At 42.1% G+C, this 17,835-nt stretch overlaps 1 protein-coding gene across 1 annotated transcript; it reads left to right on the plus strand.

Annotated features, from left to right (window-relative positions):
* Window positions 1–1,728: 1,728 nt before the first annotated feature.
* On the plus strand, window positions 1,729–14,890 carry ZNF200 (zinc finger protein 200). Its single transcript, XM_045784464.2, has 5 exons — window positions 1,729–2,106; window positions 2,824–3,154; window positions 3,759–3,850; window positions 4,189–4,309; window positions 12,694–14,890. The coding sequence occupies exons 2-5, from the start codon at window positions 2,908–2,910 to the stop codon at window positions 13,443–13,445; spliced, it is 1,212 nt and encodes a 403-aa protein (XP_045640420.1). The 5' UTR covers window positions 1,729–2,106; window positions 2,824–2,907; the 3' UTR covers window positions 13,446–14,890.
* The last annotated feature ends 2,945 nt before the right edge of the window (window positions 14,891–17,835 follow it).

The raw sequence follows: 17,835 nt of genomic DNA on the forward strand, positions 1-17,835 counted from the left end.
TATTTGTACGATGAAAAATTTCCCTGTCTGGTGTTTTTTTTTTAATTGAGATATAATTCACAAAACATAAAATTCACCCTTTTAAAGTATATAGGTAAGTGGGTTTTAGTATATTCACAATGTGTACAAACACCACCACTAAATCCAGAACATTTTCATCACCGCCAAAACAAGCCCTGCATCCATTGGCAGTCACTTGCCACTCTCCCTTTCCCCCACCCCCTGGCAACTACTACCCTACTTTTTGTCTCTATGGATTTGCCTATTCTGAACATTTCATGCAAGCAGAATCATACAGCATGTGGTCTTCTATGACTGACTTCTTTCACTTGGCAAAATGTTTTCGAGGTCCATTCACGTTGCAGCATGTATTAGTACTCATTCATTTTTTTATAGCTGAATAATAATCCGTTATATGGATATACTAAATGTTGTTTAGCCACTCATCAGGTTTTTTTTTAAGATTTATTTTTGGGAGAGAGAGCGCGCGCGCGCAGAGGCGCGCGCGTGCATGGGGGCGGCGGGTACAGAGGGAGAAGCAGCCTCCCTACGGAGCAGGGAGCCTGATGCCAGGACTCGATCCCAGGACCCTGAGATCATGATCTGAGCTGAAGGCAGATGCTTTAACGGACTGAGTCACCCAGGTGCCCCGACATTAAATTAATGGTCTTTTGTGTTCTTTTATTGGCTATTAAATTCCATTTTTTTGTATATAAGGACACGAGTCTTTCTTTCTTTCCAGAAGAATAGACAATTTTTGCTAGCACCATCTATTTTACACTAAGTTGAAATGCTATCCTTTCATACAGGTCCACGTACATTCAGATCAACTTCGGCACTTACTATTCTTTTCTACTGTTCTATTTACTTCCAGTTTAAACCATACTGCTTTGATTGAAGGAGTTTTTGTTATTGTTTGCTTTGTTTTGGTTTTTGATGTCTGGAAAAGCAAGTATCCTTTGTTTTTAGAAAAACTTTTGGTAACATATAGTTTTGACACAAGTCTGTAACATATTTTAAACCATGGCTATATGAGTCACCTATAGTTAGCGTTAAGGAAAAAACATCCATTTATGTTTTTACTTTGGTCATCCAGCTGGAAGCTGGCGTCACATACAGGAATAAAGCAATCCCTGCCCCGGGGTTGTCACAACCCTGATCAGTGCCTCACTGGGGAATGAACCGAGTACGGGAACAACGCAGGGAGAAAGGGCAGTTAGGACTCCCTGAGACGCTGAGGACGGAAACGACGGCGACTGCAGAAGGATCACTAGGATTTCTAAGAAAACAAGATGGCCCGTTCAGACCCCAAGCTAGAAGAGGGCAAGCGGGGAAGGGGAGGGTCGCTCGGTTCTGACCTATGGGCCGCCCCTACCGGAAAAGACAGCTGTGACAGGACCCAGAACCAGGCATAGACCTTGACCCGCCACCCACTCACCGCCTCAGCGGTCCTTCGACGCACCCTGGATGCTGCAGCGGAAACAGCCGCAGATTCTCGCAGGTCTTCCTGTCCTAGAGGCAGCCCACTACCGGTCGAGCCCCAGGCGGGAGGTGGGGGGGTGGGGGTGGAGACTGTCCTGCCCCAACCGCCTCGCCGGTCGGCCTCCCGTTGCCTGTTTGGAGCCGAACTACATTTCCCAGAAGGCCATGGAGCCACACCCCCAGTACCTGGAGAGGAGCCAGCCCGTCGCGGAGGGTTGGAGCCAGCGTCCTGCTTTCCGTCTCCCAGACCGAGCCACAGAAACAGCGGTTGCCGCCAGCCCGTTCTCCCTCTGGCGCTGAGAGCTTTGCATGTCGTCCGCGAGCATCGCCTTCTCAAGCGCAGCCCGCCCGCTCCGAGCGGGGAGACCAGGCTTCCGCACCGGAAACGAGACACCGGTTGTGACGTAACGGCTGCCAAGGCTCCCAGCCTCCCAGAAGGCACCGTGTCCCGGCGGTCCTCCCCAACTGACGGCGCCTCACGCCAATAGTCGCCGGCGGCCTGTGAGGACACTCCGAAGGGCGAGGGGAGGGCTCGGCCTCTCGCGCCTGGTTTCCCGGTCTCTCTGCGCCGGGGTCTCTGGGCCGTCCCCTGCAAGCGCCCAGGGGCGACAGAGCCCCTGAGAGGTGAGGGGCTCCGCGAGGGCGGGAACCAGGCTGAGGTGGCCTCTGGGGAGCAGAGCTTGGTCCGTTGCTGGGGAAGCCTGGCCGGCTAGGGAGCCAGGAACGTACCCCGGGCAATGTCGCCGCCTGGGCTTTGTGATAAAGGTACCCTTGGCTGGTGGGAGAGGCTCCAGAATGGGCCTGGCCAGCTGGGCCCTATTGGGATGTCCCTCGCCGCTCTCAACAGGGCTCTCACGGCGGAAAGGAGTCAGCAGGCCCTGTATGGACTTCTCGTGCGGCCTTGCGTTTGCTCCTTGAGCCATCAATTGCCCTCCGAAGGGCATCCGAGGGACCCGCGGTCCAAGGTGCGCACTACGGCTTCATTCAATGGCCAGGCCAACTTCTAAGCAGCTGCCCTCGGTATTGGACCTCAGGTTTCCTATCTTCTAGCCCGTTGTTCTTTCTGCCAGCAGGAGTTAAACCGCTCTTCCCAGTGGAGTTTGCACTTCATATTTCTCAGCAGGATGACCCCTGGGGTTTGGACATCCTTCGGCTTTCGTTCTCAGAGCGTCCTCTCAGGCCTTGCTATGAGTGTCTAGTCCAGGGGCCTTCCGTTTCAGTTAGGAGTTCCTCACCCCAGCTTCTTTCTTTCCTTCCGCTTTAAATTTCATGTGGCCTCCCTATCCGGGCCGTGTATTGGACCTGGTTTTGTGGGTAAACCATGGTTTCTCTCGTCTGCAGCTCGGCTCTCTGACAGATTTCCTTCAGTAAGAGGTGACTCCTGAAGCTCTGCAAAACGAGTGTGGTGTGTGATTGCAAGGCGCGATGGCTGCAAAAGTGGTTCCAATGCCCCTAAAGCCAAAGCGGTCCTTTATACTGAGAGTTCCTCCAGACTCCAAGCTGGGCCAAGACCTACTTCGAGATGCTACTAGTGGGCCCAAGACCATCCACCAGCTGGTTCTGGAGCACTTCCTCACCTTCTTGCCCAAGCCAAGCCTGGTCCAGCCCAATCAGAAAGTCAAGGAGACCTTGGTTATTATGAAGGATGTGAGCTCAAACTTTCAGAACAGACGTAAGAAGCACATGCTGTTTCACTAGCAGAGAAGGGAATGGTACTAGGGGCTGAAATAGGTTTTTATGTTAGTAAGAATTCAAATTAGGATGGTGGGTATTGAAAAAAGTTGATTCTAATAAGTCAACATGTTGGGGAGAGGGAGTATTTTTTCTCAAGCTGGAGTTCGAGTGGATTGCTGGGTGTGTGTAAACCCAGAGAGTAAACGTAGTGTCAGTTTTACCCAAACATTGGGAGGGTGTATATCATTTTAGGATAAAGAAATGTGGATGAATTGTTGAATTGACTGCAGTTTATGTGGAATTTTGGAAATTTTGTGCTTGTTGTGGGCATCTTCAGACATTACGCTCCTCCAGCCTTCCCTTTAGTAGTAATGGGAATTTTAAAAGTTCTTAAGAGAATCATTCTTTTCATAATGAGGAGACCCTATATAGGTTCAAGACCCTGTGGTTTATGGCTTGAACTCTTCCTGGGCTCACAGAAGCAGAAAAAGCCATAAGTTGCCTTCGGAAGGAGTGAGGACAGTGTGGCCTTAAGGTGTGGTTAGGGTTCCCATATTAGAATCACTGATTTTTCCATTAACTACAGCTTCCTCTTTACCCAGTGCAACCTCATCCCATGGTGAAGCTTCTGCCCAGAGAAGGAATCCAGCAGAAACAGGACACAGTGTCTCTGTATTTGAAAACTGAGCCTGAGGTGGGTTTGGTTTTCCCGTTCACTGTTTTGAGTACATCATCTTCTCTGCTCTTTCAGCGCTCCCTGCTCAGCCAGCCCATGTATAAAAACACACTCTGGGAGTCAGTAAGGAGAGTGGGCTCGTTTTTCACTTCCTCCTTGGATATTTCTCTTCTGCTCGTCCTTTGGCTCCTCTCTCAGCCTGGCCATCTGGTCCATGCTGCATCTGCGTGGAATTTATAGACCCCTTTGACCTTCCCTTCCCTGATCGTTGGGTTTCAGTCTTTTTTGCCAACAGAGTTGTCAAAGAACCAAAGAACCTCTGTTATTAAGAGGAAGGGGGCCTATTGCTCTTTCAGGAACTGGTGGTCCTTGAGGATTTGAATGTATTTCACTCCCAAGAAGAATGTGTGAGCCTGGATGCTACTCAACAGCCCACCTCAGAGAAGGAAGACAATGTTGGGGAGATGATGTTACTGGGTAAGAAATCTTGTGTGTTCATATTGAATGTTATGGAAGAAGCACGTTCTTCTATTTTGTCATATATTTTTTTAAGATTCTATTTATTTGACAGAGAGACAGCCAGCGAGAGAGGGAACACAAGCAGGGGGAGTGGGCGAAGCAGGCTCCCTGCGGAGCAGGGAGCCCGATACGGGGCAGGATCCCAGGACCCTAGGATCACGCCCTGAGCCGAAGGCAGATGCTTAACAACTGAGCCACCCAGGCGCCCCTGTCAGACTTTTTAAGGACCTGATGAACACTAGCTAAGTACATGGTCACACATGTTTAATTTTTGTTCTATGCCTTGTGGCAGAGCCTGTACCAGCTGTGGTGGCCATTTTTCCTATATCTTTAGGGCAGCAAGGGTGGAGGAGACTTGTCTTGGTAAGCAAGACCTGCAGCTGATGTACTGACATCAGATATTCAAACAGATAGAAAATCAGGCAAATTGTTTCTGAGTCCATTTTCTGGATTCAGCGCTAGTCCCCCAACAGGTGTATTTTTTTTTTTTTAAGATTTTATTTATTTATTCGACAGAGATAGAGACAGCCAGCGAGAGAGGGAACACAAGCAGGGGGAGTGGGAGAGGAAGAAGCAGGCTCATAGTGGAAGAGCCTGATGTGGGGCTCGATCCTAGACCGCCGGGATCACGCCCTGAGCCGAAGGCAGATGCTTAACCGCTGTGCCACCCAGGCGCCCCCCAACAGGTGTATTTTAAATTAGTGTTTTCATTGGACCCATGACTCTTTTAAGTCTTTTTTTTTTTTTTAAGATTTTATTTATTTATTTGACAGAGATAGAGACAGCCAGCGAGAGAAGGAACACAAGCAGGGGGAGTGGGAGAGGAAGAAGCAGGCTCATAGCAGAGGAGCCTGATGTGGGGCTCGATCCCATAACGCCGGGATCACGCCCTGAGCCGAAGGCAGACGCTTAACCGCTGTGCCACCCAGGCGCCCCTAAGTCTTTTTTTTTTTTCTTAATGTCCAGTAGTTATGAAGTCTACTAGTATGAATGAAAATATATCCAACTATTGATGGGAATAATATCTGGCACTTATTAAGCACCCATGTGCCATTATTGTATGAGGCACTAGTTCAAGTGCTTTGCATGCATTTATTATCACATACATTTCTCACAAAGGTAGAGTATAAGAATTAACTACTATTTTACAAATGACGGAACTGAAGCAGAAAAATGTTAAGAAATTGCTAAAGGTTGGGCAACCCTCTTGGGTCCTCTCCCTCTTCAGGAGCTTCATACTATTGCTCAATAAACTTTGCTTTCCTTCCCACCAAAAAAAAAAAAAAAAGAAAGAAAGAAAACCAGAAAAGAAATTGGTAAAGGTCACACAGCAGTAGGTAGCAGAGCAGGGATTTGGACTCAGGGATTCAAACATCAGAGCTTACAGTCTTAGCCCCGAATTATACTGCCTTCTTCCTGCATTTCTCAAAAAATTTTCATTGAATTTTCTATATGGTTGGTGAATGGGGTCTTCTTCATTTGTGCTTATTTCCCAGTAATGGTTAAAAAAGAAATGAGAATACTATGTATGAACTCATCTGGCAGCAGCAAGCTGCTGAGAGATGATTCAGCCTTTCTCTACACATATACTGCTAGCCTAGAGTCAGGAGCCCTCAAAAATCATTTTGCTGAGTACCTAATATTTTTTACTTTGCCTTCAGGGCTGTTTGCTTCTGAGGCTGAAGTGGAGCAGAAGGTGGGTTTTGTGAGTTGCCTGGGGTAACAAAAATCAAATCCACGACTGTTGAACTCTGTAGTTGTCTTACACTGTGTGGTGAGTGTAGTGTGGTACAAAGAGAGCCTGCTTCATTTCCCACAAGTTATTCTATGTAATATTTTTTTTAAGATTTTATATATTATATATATGTATATATATGTGTGTGTGTATGGATTGATTGATTGATTGATTGATTGATTGTAAACTCTGTTCCCAACGTGGGGCTCCAGCTTACAACTTGAGAACAAGCATGCTCTACCAACTGAGCCAGCCAGGCAATTCTAATGTTTTCTTATTTTAGAGATAAGCATAAACAGATCAGATTTATTATGCTGAGTTTTTCTCAGTCTTGGGTAAAACTAGCATTTATTTTAGGTGACTGGTTGGTGGGTATGTGCCAGTTCCAGGAACACTTTGGTCATGGACTTTGAGGCTCTCAGGCCCAATCCTCACCCATACCCCAAAGCTGATGATTTAAACCAACATTTAATAAATGCTACTTGCTTTGTCCTTAGGCAGAGCTGGATTCTGGAGTTGATTATCAGTGGGTTAAAATGATACATAGTGCTCCATTCCTGCCCTCTAAAGCTTCCAATTTGTTTTTAAAAGATAAGTCATTAACATAAAAAGATAACCATTATGAAACCATTATAGCTATAAAGAGCTATCACAAGGTCAAGATAGGATATGGGCCCAGGAGCAGAGTTTGGAAGAAGATAGATTCGATTGTAGATGAGATTGAATCCATGATAGGAAATAAGGTGAGATTATTCTTTGGGCACTTGAACATTAGGAATTGGAGGTCACATGTAAAGATGTAGAGATTTGGGAGTCATCAGTATATAGCTGACATTCGAAATAGTAACATTAAGTAGTTTGGAAAGGAAAAATGTAAGGAAATGACACCTTGTGGGGATAGGAATCACAGGAGAATCCTTGGCAGAGGAGGACAGAATGTGTGTCTCAGTTCAAATGAATCACATAAAACAACTGAAAATATAGAACACTTAAATTTTCAAAGAGATAGTTCCTATGTTCATATCTGCCCTCTACTGTGGTAAGAGAATATAAGCCTTTTCAAGATTGATGCAGATTAACTATATATTATACAACAAAGACTCAGTAGATTCCAAAAAGTAGAAATAACACAATAGGATTTATCACAGTGCAGTACAACTAGAAAGTAATACTGAAACTGGGAAAAAAGTTCACTGAGAAATGCTTAAACTATTAAGTAAACTTGGGTTACAGAGGAAATACAAATTAACATTACACAATTTTTCTAGGAGCGCCTGGGTGGCTCAGTCAGTTAAGAGTCTGCCTTCAGCTCAGGTTATGATCCCAGGGTCCTGGGATTGAGCCCCTGTCAGGTTCCCTGCTCAGCAGGGAACCTGCTTCTCCCTCTCCCTCTCCCCCTGCTTGTGCTTGCTTGCTCTCCCTCCCTTCCCCCGCCCCTGTCAAATAAATAAATCTTTAAAGAAAAATAAATTTTAAAAAATTACATAATTTTCCTAGAATATACCATGTTTCAGAATCTGTAGCATAACCTAAAGTGGTACTCAAAGAAAATTTATGCCTTAAAAACACATATTAATTTAGAAAAATGAAAGCAATTAAGCCTCTGGCTCAAAGTTAGGGAAAAAAATAAAATAAAGGAAAACAGGAAGAAAGTATTAGTAGATACAAAATTAGAAATCAGTAAGTTAGGGGCACCTGGGTGGCTCAGTCGTTAAGTGTCTACCTTCAGCTCAGGGCGTGATCCTGGCGTTCTGGGATCGAGCCCCACGTCAGGCTCCTCCGCTGGGAGCCTGCTTCTTCCTCTCCCACTCCCCCTGCTTGTGTTCCCTCTCTCGCTGGCTGTCTCTCTCTCTGTCAAATAAATAAATAAAATCTTTAAAAAAAAAATGAGTAAGTTAGAAATAGAGGAACTAATAAGTAGAAAGATTTAAACAGAAATAGATAAATCAATTTCCAAAGAGGAAATTGGAATTGTCAAAAAAAAAAAAAAAAAAAAAACCTAGCCCCCCACAAAGGGAAAGGACCAGACTCAGTTTCACAGAAAATTCTTACAAATCTTTAAAAATTAGACCATTGAAATGCGATGAAAACTTTCAGTTAAAAGAATAAGAAAAACTTCCAATTCTTTTCATGAAATTAGTGTAACAAAGATACCACAACCTGATTAAGAAAACGGTCATGATCAAGTAAGATTTATTCCAAAAATGCAAAGATGATTTAATAATAAAAAGTCTATTAATATAATCTATTTTATAATAACAAGGAGAAAAATCTTATCGTTTTCACAGTTACTGAAAAGATATTTGACAAAGTGCAAACTCCTTCAGAAGAACACAACAAAATAGTAACTAATGGATACTTCATTAATGGAACAGATGCAGTCTGCATCTGTTTAATGGGGAACACTGGAAGGCATTCCCTCTAAAATTAGAACTACAACAATGAAGCCCACTATCACTACTACTATTCAATATTGTGTTTTAGGTATTAGCCAGGGCAGTTAAATGAGAAAGAAATTAGATGTGTAAGAATTTAAGAAACAGATAAACCATCTATTACATGTGATATAATTGTGTAACTGGAAAACCCTAAAAAGTATCTGAAAATTATAAATAATAAGAGCATTCAGTAAGGCAATGGGGTGAAAAATTATTTTATGGAAATCATTAGCTTTCTTACATGCAAACAGTCACTTAGAAGTTATAGGAACAAAAAAGATTAAACACCTAGAAATAAACTTAAGAAATATGCAGATATTGGGGCGCCTGGGTGGCACAGCAGTTAAGCGTCTGCCTTCGGCTCAGGGCGTGATCCCGGCATTGTGGGATCGAGCCCCACATCAGGCTCTTCCGCTATGAGCCTGCTTCTTCCTCTTCCACTCCCCCTGCTTGTGTTCCTTCTCTCGCTGGCTGTCTCTATCTCTGTCGAATAAGTAAATAAAATCTTTAAAAAAAAAAAAAAGAAATATGCAGATATTATGAGAAAAACTTCAAAACACTTTTTCTAAAGGACACAGAAGTAGATTTGAAAGAATGGGAAGAAATACCATGTTTACTAGGAAAATTTAACATTAAAACGTCAGTTCTCCCCAGGTTGGTTTGTGAAGAGAATGTAATCCCTTTAAAAATACCAGTAGGATTTTTTTCCCCCTGGAACTAGATAATCTGATCTCTAATACAATTGGAGAAATAAATACAAAAATGAAAAATAAATACGAGTCACCAGGAAAATTGAAAAGAAGAGCAGTGGAGAGGAAGGAGCTTATAAAGGTGTTGGGACCACTCAGCCATTTGGCAAATCATACCCTACTTTGCACACCAAGAAAAAGCCCTAACAGATTCACTTAGGAATACAAATGACCCATAAACACATGAAGAGATATCCAGCCCTACTCATAATTAGAAATGCAGAGTAAACTTCTACCAAGTTACCATCTTTTTTCATCTATCAGATTTCTAGAAATCAGAAATTTAACACATTGGTAGTGAGGTTGTTGGGAGACAGGTATAATACTGGTGGACGTGCAGAATGGTACACTCCCTATATATGGGAGTCCAATTACCAATATTAAAGATGCATTTACCTTTGATCCAGCAGTCCCAATTCTGAGAATCTAACCTTCAGTTAATAGCACACATTCAAAATAATATGCAATTACGGTTGTCCATTGTAGTATTGTTTGTGGAATCAAGGTTGAAGACAATCCAAGTGTCTCTGCAGGGGACTGGCTGAATAAGCTGTGTCTACACAGCACACCATGGTAAGCGCCATGCACTTGAATATAATGATCAAAATAAAGCATTAGCAGACATATACATAGTATATTACCCTTTATGTAATAAGAGGGGAGAAAGAAGATCTATCTAGAGAAACAATGGAAGAATAAAAAGAAACTAATAAAAACTGGTACCTATCTGGGTGATGAGTAGAATGGATAGGGAGAGGGACTGGAGTAAGACTTTTTAGCAGATACCTTTTCATATTTAGATTTTTGAACCATATGAATCATATTTAGCTACTAAAAATTTTTACATTAAAAATTAGTACACTGGGGCTCCTGGGTGGCTCAGTCAGTTGAGCGTCCAACTCTTGATTTCGGCTCAGGTCATGATCTCAGGGCTGTGAGATGAAGCCCCATGCTGGGCTCCACGCTAGGCAGGGAGCCTGCTTGGGATTCTCCCTCTCCCTCTGCACTTCCCCTCCTGGGCCCCCCCACCCCGCCCATGCTCTCTCGCACGCGTGTGCGCTCTCTCTCTCAAATGAATAAAATCTGCGGGAAAAAAGAACAAAATAGGGAAATCTGCTGTCATTATTAATATCATTAACTGGATAAAGCAAAGAGATAAGCGGCTAGGAAGAATAAATATTGGGGCACCTGAGTGGCACAGTTGGGTTAAGCATCTGCCTTCGGCTCATGTCATAATCCCAGGGTCCTGGGATCGAGCCCCATGAGCAGGGAGCCTACTTCTCCCTCTCCTCCATGCTTGTGCTCTCTCTCATTACCGCTGTTTCTCTGTCTCAAATTAAAAAATAAAATCCTTAAAAAAAGAATAAGAAGAATAAATACTGAGAAGGGAGGGAACCAAAATATGGTTTGGACTTAGAAAAATCTAAAAGGATCAACAAAAACATCTTTAATAGTTTTAAAGTAGGTGGATAGGGAATGTATAACAATAGCATTCTTAACGCAGAATGATGGAAGGTGTCATTCAGAATGGCTATAAAAGAGTAAACCACAGGGGCACCTGGGTGGCTCAGTCATTAGGCATCTGCCTTCGGCTCAGGTCATGATCCTGGGGTCCTAAGATCCAGCCCTGCGTCGGGCTCCCTGCTCAGTAGGAAGCCTGCTTCTCCCTCTCTAGATCCCCCTGCTTGTGTTCCCTCTCTTGCTGTCTCTCTCTGTCAAATAAATAAATAAAATCTTTAAAAAAAATAAAATAGTAAACCACAGATGTTTTATCAGTAAATATAGAAGATTCTTATAAATTGGAGAAACAAGTCTAAATGCAAAAACTAAAATCATGTAAAGATATTGGTGCCCTTCAAATTTATTTATACTGTAAATACAGTAAGAGTCAAACTTTTAAAAAGGATATTCTGGCTGATTTTTACCAATATTACACATGTTACAAACAAACGCAGTGTGATACTAAGCTCCAAATGTATTAAAAGTTAAGTGTAAATATAAGTCATAAAGGAATGGCCAGAAAATAGAAAATTTATCAGATTTTAATACTTTTTTATGGTTTTAAGTTGTGGAGTTACAGAGAAAGACTTCAGTTAAATATTTACATCAGTAGTGATTGACACAGAGATTAAGATTTGCAGTATATAAAATTTATTTAAATTTATAAAAGTCTCAGCCCAATAAATTGCTAGTTTGTAATAACGAAGTACAAAAAAAGCTACAATGAGAAACCGTTTTATACCCATTAAGTGTTTTTAAGTTCAGTCTAATGCTGGCAAGATTAGGTAAAATTGATACCCACATGTTGATGACAGTATTAAAAGTTGGTAAGCTTCTTTTGAAAGAAGTGTGGCAATCTGTTAAGAGCTGTGATAAATATTGCCGTTTGCTTTGACCCAGCATTTCATTATCTAAGGGAGTGAATGAAAAAGAAAACACCTTTCGGTATGAAACTGCAAATTCCAGCAAAGACACATATTCCAGGCTGTGGTCAGCCACATACCGAAGTGGTTGATTTAACCCTTTATTTTCAGCAAGTTGCCCAGAGTTTTGGGAGTCGCTTGTCACCACCCCCCTTTTCACGGCATACTTTTTTACTTTGTTATCTAGTCTTTATAATCTGTTATTTTACAGACTTCTTTTGGAGGTATAAATACAGAAAAGTCTACAAATCATAAGTGTTCACCTCCGATTTTCACAAAAATGTACACATTTTGCCTAACCACCACTCAAACTCCTAGCACCCCAGAAGTCCCTTTTGTGCCCATTGCCCATTTACTACTCCCCTTCCTCCCCTACAAAGACCACATTGATTTCTACCATACTTTAGTTTTATTACTTGTGGTAATCACCGTAATGCCCAAATAATCACCCACTGAGTGAGTGTGATATGCCTTCATTATTTTTGGTCATTTGAATTGTTCCCAGTTTTTCACTATAGAGGATATTACAGTATTATCTAATCCTATAATACCATAATAGTTAATGTAGTGAAAACGTAGAAATAACTCATCTTACTGTTCACTTACTAGCCTCTTAAAGAGCTTGAGTGGTACCCTTTAGTATTTATGTCCTTCATCTCTTGGTCCTTAGCTCACCGCTCTACACAGAATATAATAAGATCAGTATGCACTTGTTGAGTAATTAGTGCCTATTTAGAAGCAAACATGAAATCTTTCAGTACAGTCCCAATCATTTCATTAAAAAAAAAAAAGGACTGTGTGCTCACATTGCATAGAAAGATTAATCAGTCATATATTCTACCCACAGTAAGAGTGGAAAAGGAGTGTTGATAATGATTATCTGCTAGTCCTCAGATTTCTGACACTCAAGATTATTGTTTGATGAGAAATCTAACTTGTTTTGTCCTGCCTGGTGTCATATCCCTCAAAAGTTACTAAATTCTCTTTGTTTCCATAGTCAATGACATGAATCCTGAGAGTGACGATCTTCAGAAGGAAACTGTAGAGAATGATGATCATAGAGAAAAGACTTCAGATTGTGATGAAGTGGATTGTTCTGTGGTCTCTGAGGAATCTCCATATTGCCATAAAGACAGACTAAATACATCTATTCCCAAGCAAAGGAAAATGAGAAATCTTCTAGTTACAATTGAAAATGATACTCCACTAGAGGAACTCTCAAAATATGTGGATATCAATGTGATTGCACTTACCCGAAATCGGAGAACAAGAAGATGGTACACTTGTCCACTGTGTGGGAAACAGTTTAATGAAAGTTCTTACCTTATTTCCCACCAGAGGACTCACACTGGAGAAAAACCCTATGACTGTAGTCACTGTGGGAAAAGCTTCAATCATAAAACAAACCTTAATAAACATGAGCGAATCCATACAGGAGAGAAACCTTATTCGTGTTCTCAGTGTGGCAAAAACTTTCGTCAAAACTCTCATCGGAGTCGCCATGAAGGAATCCATATAAGGGAGAAGATATTTAAGTGTCCAGAATGTGGGAAAACCTTCCCAGAGAACAAAGACTTTGTGCTTCATCTGCAGAGTCATGAGGCTGAAAGGCCATATAGTTGCAAAAAATGTGGGAGAAGATTTGGTCGGCTGTCCAACTGCACCCGGCATGAAAAAACCCATTCGGCATGTAAGACCCGAAAGCAGAAATGGGATCAAGAGAGGTCTGATGATCCTGCCTCAACCTGAAATGTTTCGTAAGGAGTTCTGAACTCCCAGGCTGTCTGAAAAGATACAGATATGTGAAAACCTCATTATAGCCAAAATTGGATAAATACCCATCTTGGCTAAAACCTCAAGTTTTTAGAAAATTCCCAGGGAAGAAAACACCGTCAAGGGCTATACCTCAGTTAGCATCCACAGTTTTTGGATTAAGGAGCTTTCTTTTGTGAATTTACACAACAATGTATAGGCCACAGATCCCTTTCCCAAAATGGCTTTGAATGTGACTCTGGAGGCCACTCACCTGCAAGGAGGTGTACAGTGACTCAGTGTACGGAAAGGAATCCATTTTCCCCCACATAGGAATTCACACTTGAGAAAAAAATAATAATGCAAAGGTCCTTATCTGGAACTGTGTTCCCCTGAAAGAACCAAACTACTGATTTGTTAAGCCAATAGCTTTTATTAGCAATTCACATAACCTTCTAAGAATACCCTGTTAAAGCTTGAGTGTTGCAAGGGATTGTTTACTTTGGAATATAGGAAAATACAGCAATTGAATGTCAAATGCTTACTCTGTCATTTTTATGTGATCTAAATAATTGATCTCGATAACGTTTGCATTTTGTAGTGAAAAGTGACTTTTATGGGCCTACTTTTCACAGTGTACTTTTAAAGTGTCTCCTGTTCTTACTGTATTTTGTCTAGCGCTTGCTCAGACAGCTCACTCATGCCTTTACATTGCCAGAAGAAGTTTGGATCGCTCAGGCCCAGCCCCGTTACTGGAAAAGCTCTTCAGAATCTTGTCCCTCTGATGAGCCAAGAAGAAAACCTGCCTACAAAGGAAATCCAAGAGCCTGAAGAGGAAGAGGAAGATATTGGCTTAGACCCATGACTGGTCAATAACCTTACCATGTGCTTAAGTCCCCTCCAAGCAGTCATCAGACCCTTGGCAATGGGTGGTCACTACCTCACAAGTAGTGTTTTATTTTTAGCAGTTGTCTCCAGTGGCTAGCTCACATTGCCCCTCAAGGAGACAAGATTCCAGTGTCTTCATTGTAGTGGATATTTGTTCTCTTTCGCCTGATACCCAGACTTTCCTGACTTGTCTGCCCAGAGGCAAGGCCAGCGGTGCCTTCACGGGACCGATCCTGTGGTGTGTTATTTTAAAGATTCTTGATCAGTTTTTGCTTCTCTTTTAGGTTTCCTAAGGTTTTACATTGGTATTTGATTGAAATAGGTTAATCCTATAAACTGTTTGGGAAAACTTGTTAGCTTTATAAATTTTGTTTCCCATCCAGAAACATGCCTTTCCATTTACTAAAGTATTATATTCCTGAGTAAATTTTTCTAATTTTCTTCATGTAAGTTCTGTATAATTTTGTTACTGTAAATGGCTTTTTCATTGTATTTTTCTAGTTGATTATTGTTCTTACGTAGGAGTTATTTTTAATTATATATTTGTGAAACTAGCCACCTCATTGAATGTTGTTAATTTTCAGTAGTTTCTCAGTTTCTAAATTTGTGGTTCAAAATTATACCACCCACAAATAATAGTTTTGTTCTTTTTTTGTTTTTTTGTTTTTTGTTTTTAAGATTTTATTTATTTATTTGACAGAGAAAGAGACAGCCAGCGAGAGAGGGAACACAAGCAGGGGGAGTGGGAGAGGAGGAAACAGGCTCCCAGCAGAGGAGCCTGATGCAGGGCTGGATCCCACAATGCCGGGATCACACCCTGAGCTGAAGGCAGACGCCCAACGACTGAGCCACCCGGGCGCCCCATCTTTTTTGTTATTTTTAAAACATGTAGTTCTAAGCTTTGCTTGGGTTCAAAGCATACTAAAAAAGAAGGACCTCTGATGATATAGTTCAGTCCTGAGTCCTAATTCAAACACTTAAAGGCCACACATAAAAAAAAACAAACTGTCCTTTATCAGCTTTGTATTTCGAGCCTACAGTACCCTTAAAAACTGGGGCCAAAACTGGCTGCCAGCAATGTTATTCTCTTATTTCTTGAGAAGACTGGCTGGCGTCTGCCTGGTTATCACACCTAGAAAACAAAGGCTAATTGGCTGCCAGGCAGTGAAGTCTGTGGGGCAAGACTGTTCTGTCCCCCATGAAAGAATCTGACCACGCAGTCCTCAAGGCCTATTGGTGTGTGATACTCCCACAATGCAAACCCCCTCCCCACACCAGGAGGTGCCCTCGGTGCCCTCGGTGCCCTGAGCTGTGGTGCAGATAAGGACCTGTGCAGTCAAAGTCATGGGCAACTACTGTCCCCAGAGGCTGGGGCCTGGGCCACCTGACCTACCTGCACTGGCCCGGGAGGGTCTAGAACAGAATGTTCCTCACTCCTGCTCTTGAGCTCAGAGCAGGATGCCCAGGGTCAGCATCCCCAAACAGGAGTGCACTGGGAAGGTGTTAGTGCACTGGGAAGGAGCTGACAACCAGTTAATGAAAAACAGTAAGCACACAACAATGAATGGTTTTCCAATAGAGCAGCAAGGGTCAGAACATCTGAAGGACCAGCTATCTGATTCCAGCAGCAACCACAAATTGAAGGCATGCATCCCCTAAAGATGGAGCAAAAGGCCCGGGGCTGTAAAAGGAAGCAACATACCCATGGAGTTTCTTAGGGTGGGAGGTGGGGGAGAGGGGACAGAAATTCATTAAAAAATACATACACAGCTCCACGCTAACAAGTACTAGGAAGGAAAGGATTCTAGGAGAGTGTTACAAATGGATTTTCCAGAGAGGACTCCGGGGAAGTGGCCTTTAAACTGAGACCGGATGGATGAGATGGGGAGGAAAGGGGCAGCAAGGGGATATTCTAATAAGACATGAACAGATAATTTTTAGGTAAACTTGAATGGCTACAAGAAGTATGAAAGAATCTTCAGGTTTACTAGTAACCTAAGAATTATAAATTCAAAGAACAAAATGTCATTTTAGGTGTAATACATGAGCAGAGTGTGTGTGTGTGTGTGTGTGTGTGTGTGTGTGTGTGTGTAAATGTTAGGCTTGGCAAAAGAGGAATAGTAGCAGCCATCTACTGTGACAATGTTAAAAAAAATTATTACTACATGTCCCATCAATTTATCTTCTCAATACAAGGAAAAATAGAACATCAAAGTACTGAAAATTAAACATAACCTAAATTAATAAGTAGGTAGAATTTTATATAGCTAATAAAAAACAGTGCTTTTATCTTAGTTGACAGGGTGGGTCTCATCCTCTCCATTCTCTCTTTTTAAAAAAGATTTTGTTTGAGAGAGAGCAGGGGGGAGGAGGAGAAGGAGAGGGAGAAGCAGACTCCCCACTGAGCAGGGAGGCTGATGCAGGACTCGATCCCAGGACCCCGGGATCACGAACCTAGCTGAAGGCAGATGCTTAATGGACAAACGACCCAGGTGCCCCTCTTTGCATTCTCTCTTGAGCCCGCTCCAATTTCACCTTCAATTCCAACACTTCACTGAACATTTATAGACTATTTCATCCAACACCAGCAGAACACACATTCTTCTCAAGTGCATGTGAAACATCACCGAGATGGACCACATCTGGGCCATGAAGCACACCTTAACAAATTTTAAAAAACAGAAATCATACAGAGTATACTCTCAGATCACAGTGAAACTAAACTAGGAATTAATAACAGGTAACTGGAAAATACCAAAATATTTGTGGAGATTAAACAACACACTTCCAAATGACAGGTAAAAGAATAAATCTCAAGAAACTAAAAAATATTTTGACTTAAATGAAAATGGAAATACAGCTTACCAAAACTTGTGGGATGCAGTGAAAGCAATGCTTAGAGGGAAATTTATAGCATGGGATGCATACGTTAGAAAAGAAAGATTTAAAGTTAATAATCTTAAGTTTCTACCTTGGGATCTACAAAAGAATAGGAAATTAAATCCAAAGTGAACAGAAGAAAATCCATAATAAAAAAAAAACAATAGAAATCAACGAAAGTAAGAACAGGAAGTCAATAGAGAAAACCAACAGAATCAAAAGCTGATTCTTAGAAAAGTTCAATACAATTGATAAACCCTTAGCCAAGCTAACAAAAGAGAAACGGCACAAATACTACAGTCAGAAATGAAAAAGGGAGGGGGAGCGCCTGGGTGGCTCAGTCGTTAAGCGTCTGCCTTTGGCTCAGGGCATGATCCCGGCGTTCTGGGATCGAGCCCCACATCAGGCTCCTCCGCTGGGAACCTGCTTCTTCCTCTCCCACTCCCCCTGCTTGTGTTCCCTCTCTCGCTGGCTGTCTCTCTCTCTGTCAAATAAATAAATAAAATCTTAAAAAAAAAATGAAAAAGGGGTAATCACTATGAATCCTTTGGACATGAAAAGGACACCAAGAGAACATTATTGTGAAAATTAATAAAGGAAACTTCACTTTATTTTTTTC

Source organism: Ursus americanus, chromosome 2 (assembly GCF_024610735.1).
Source record: "Ursus americanus isolate L20-20 chromosome 2, mUrsAme1.1.p, whole genome shotgun sequence".
NCBI classification, from domain to species: domain Eukaryota; kingdom Metazoa; phylum Chordata; class Mammalia; order Carnivora; family Ursidae; genus Ursus; species Ursus americanus.

Coding starts and splice junctions, on each gene's coding strand:
- ZNF200 (XM_045784464.2), top strand. CDS start 2,908: ATGGCTGCAAAAGTGGTTCCAATGCCCCTAAAGCCAAAGCGGTCCTTT. Junction 3,155..3,758: donor CTCAAACTTTCAGAACAGAC/GTAAGAAGCACA, acceptor CTCTTTACCCAG/TGCAACCTCATCCCATGGTG. Junction 3,851..4,188: donor ATTTGAAAACTGAGCCTGAG/GTGGGTTTGGTT, acceptor TTGCTCTTTCAG/GAACTGGTGGTCCTTGAGGA.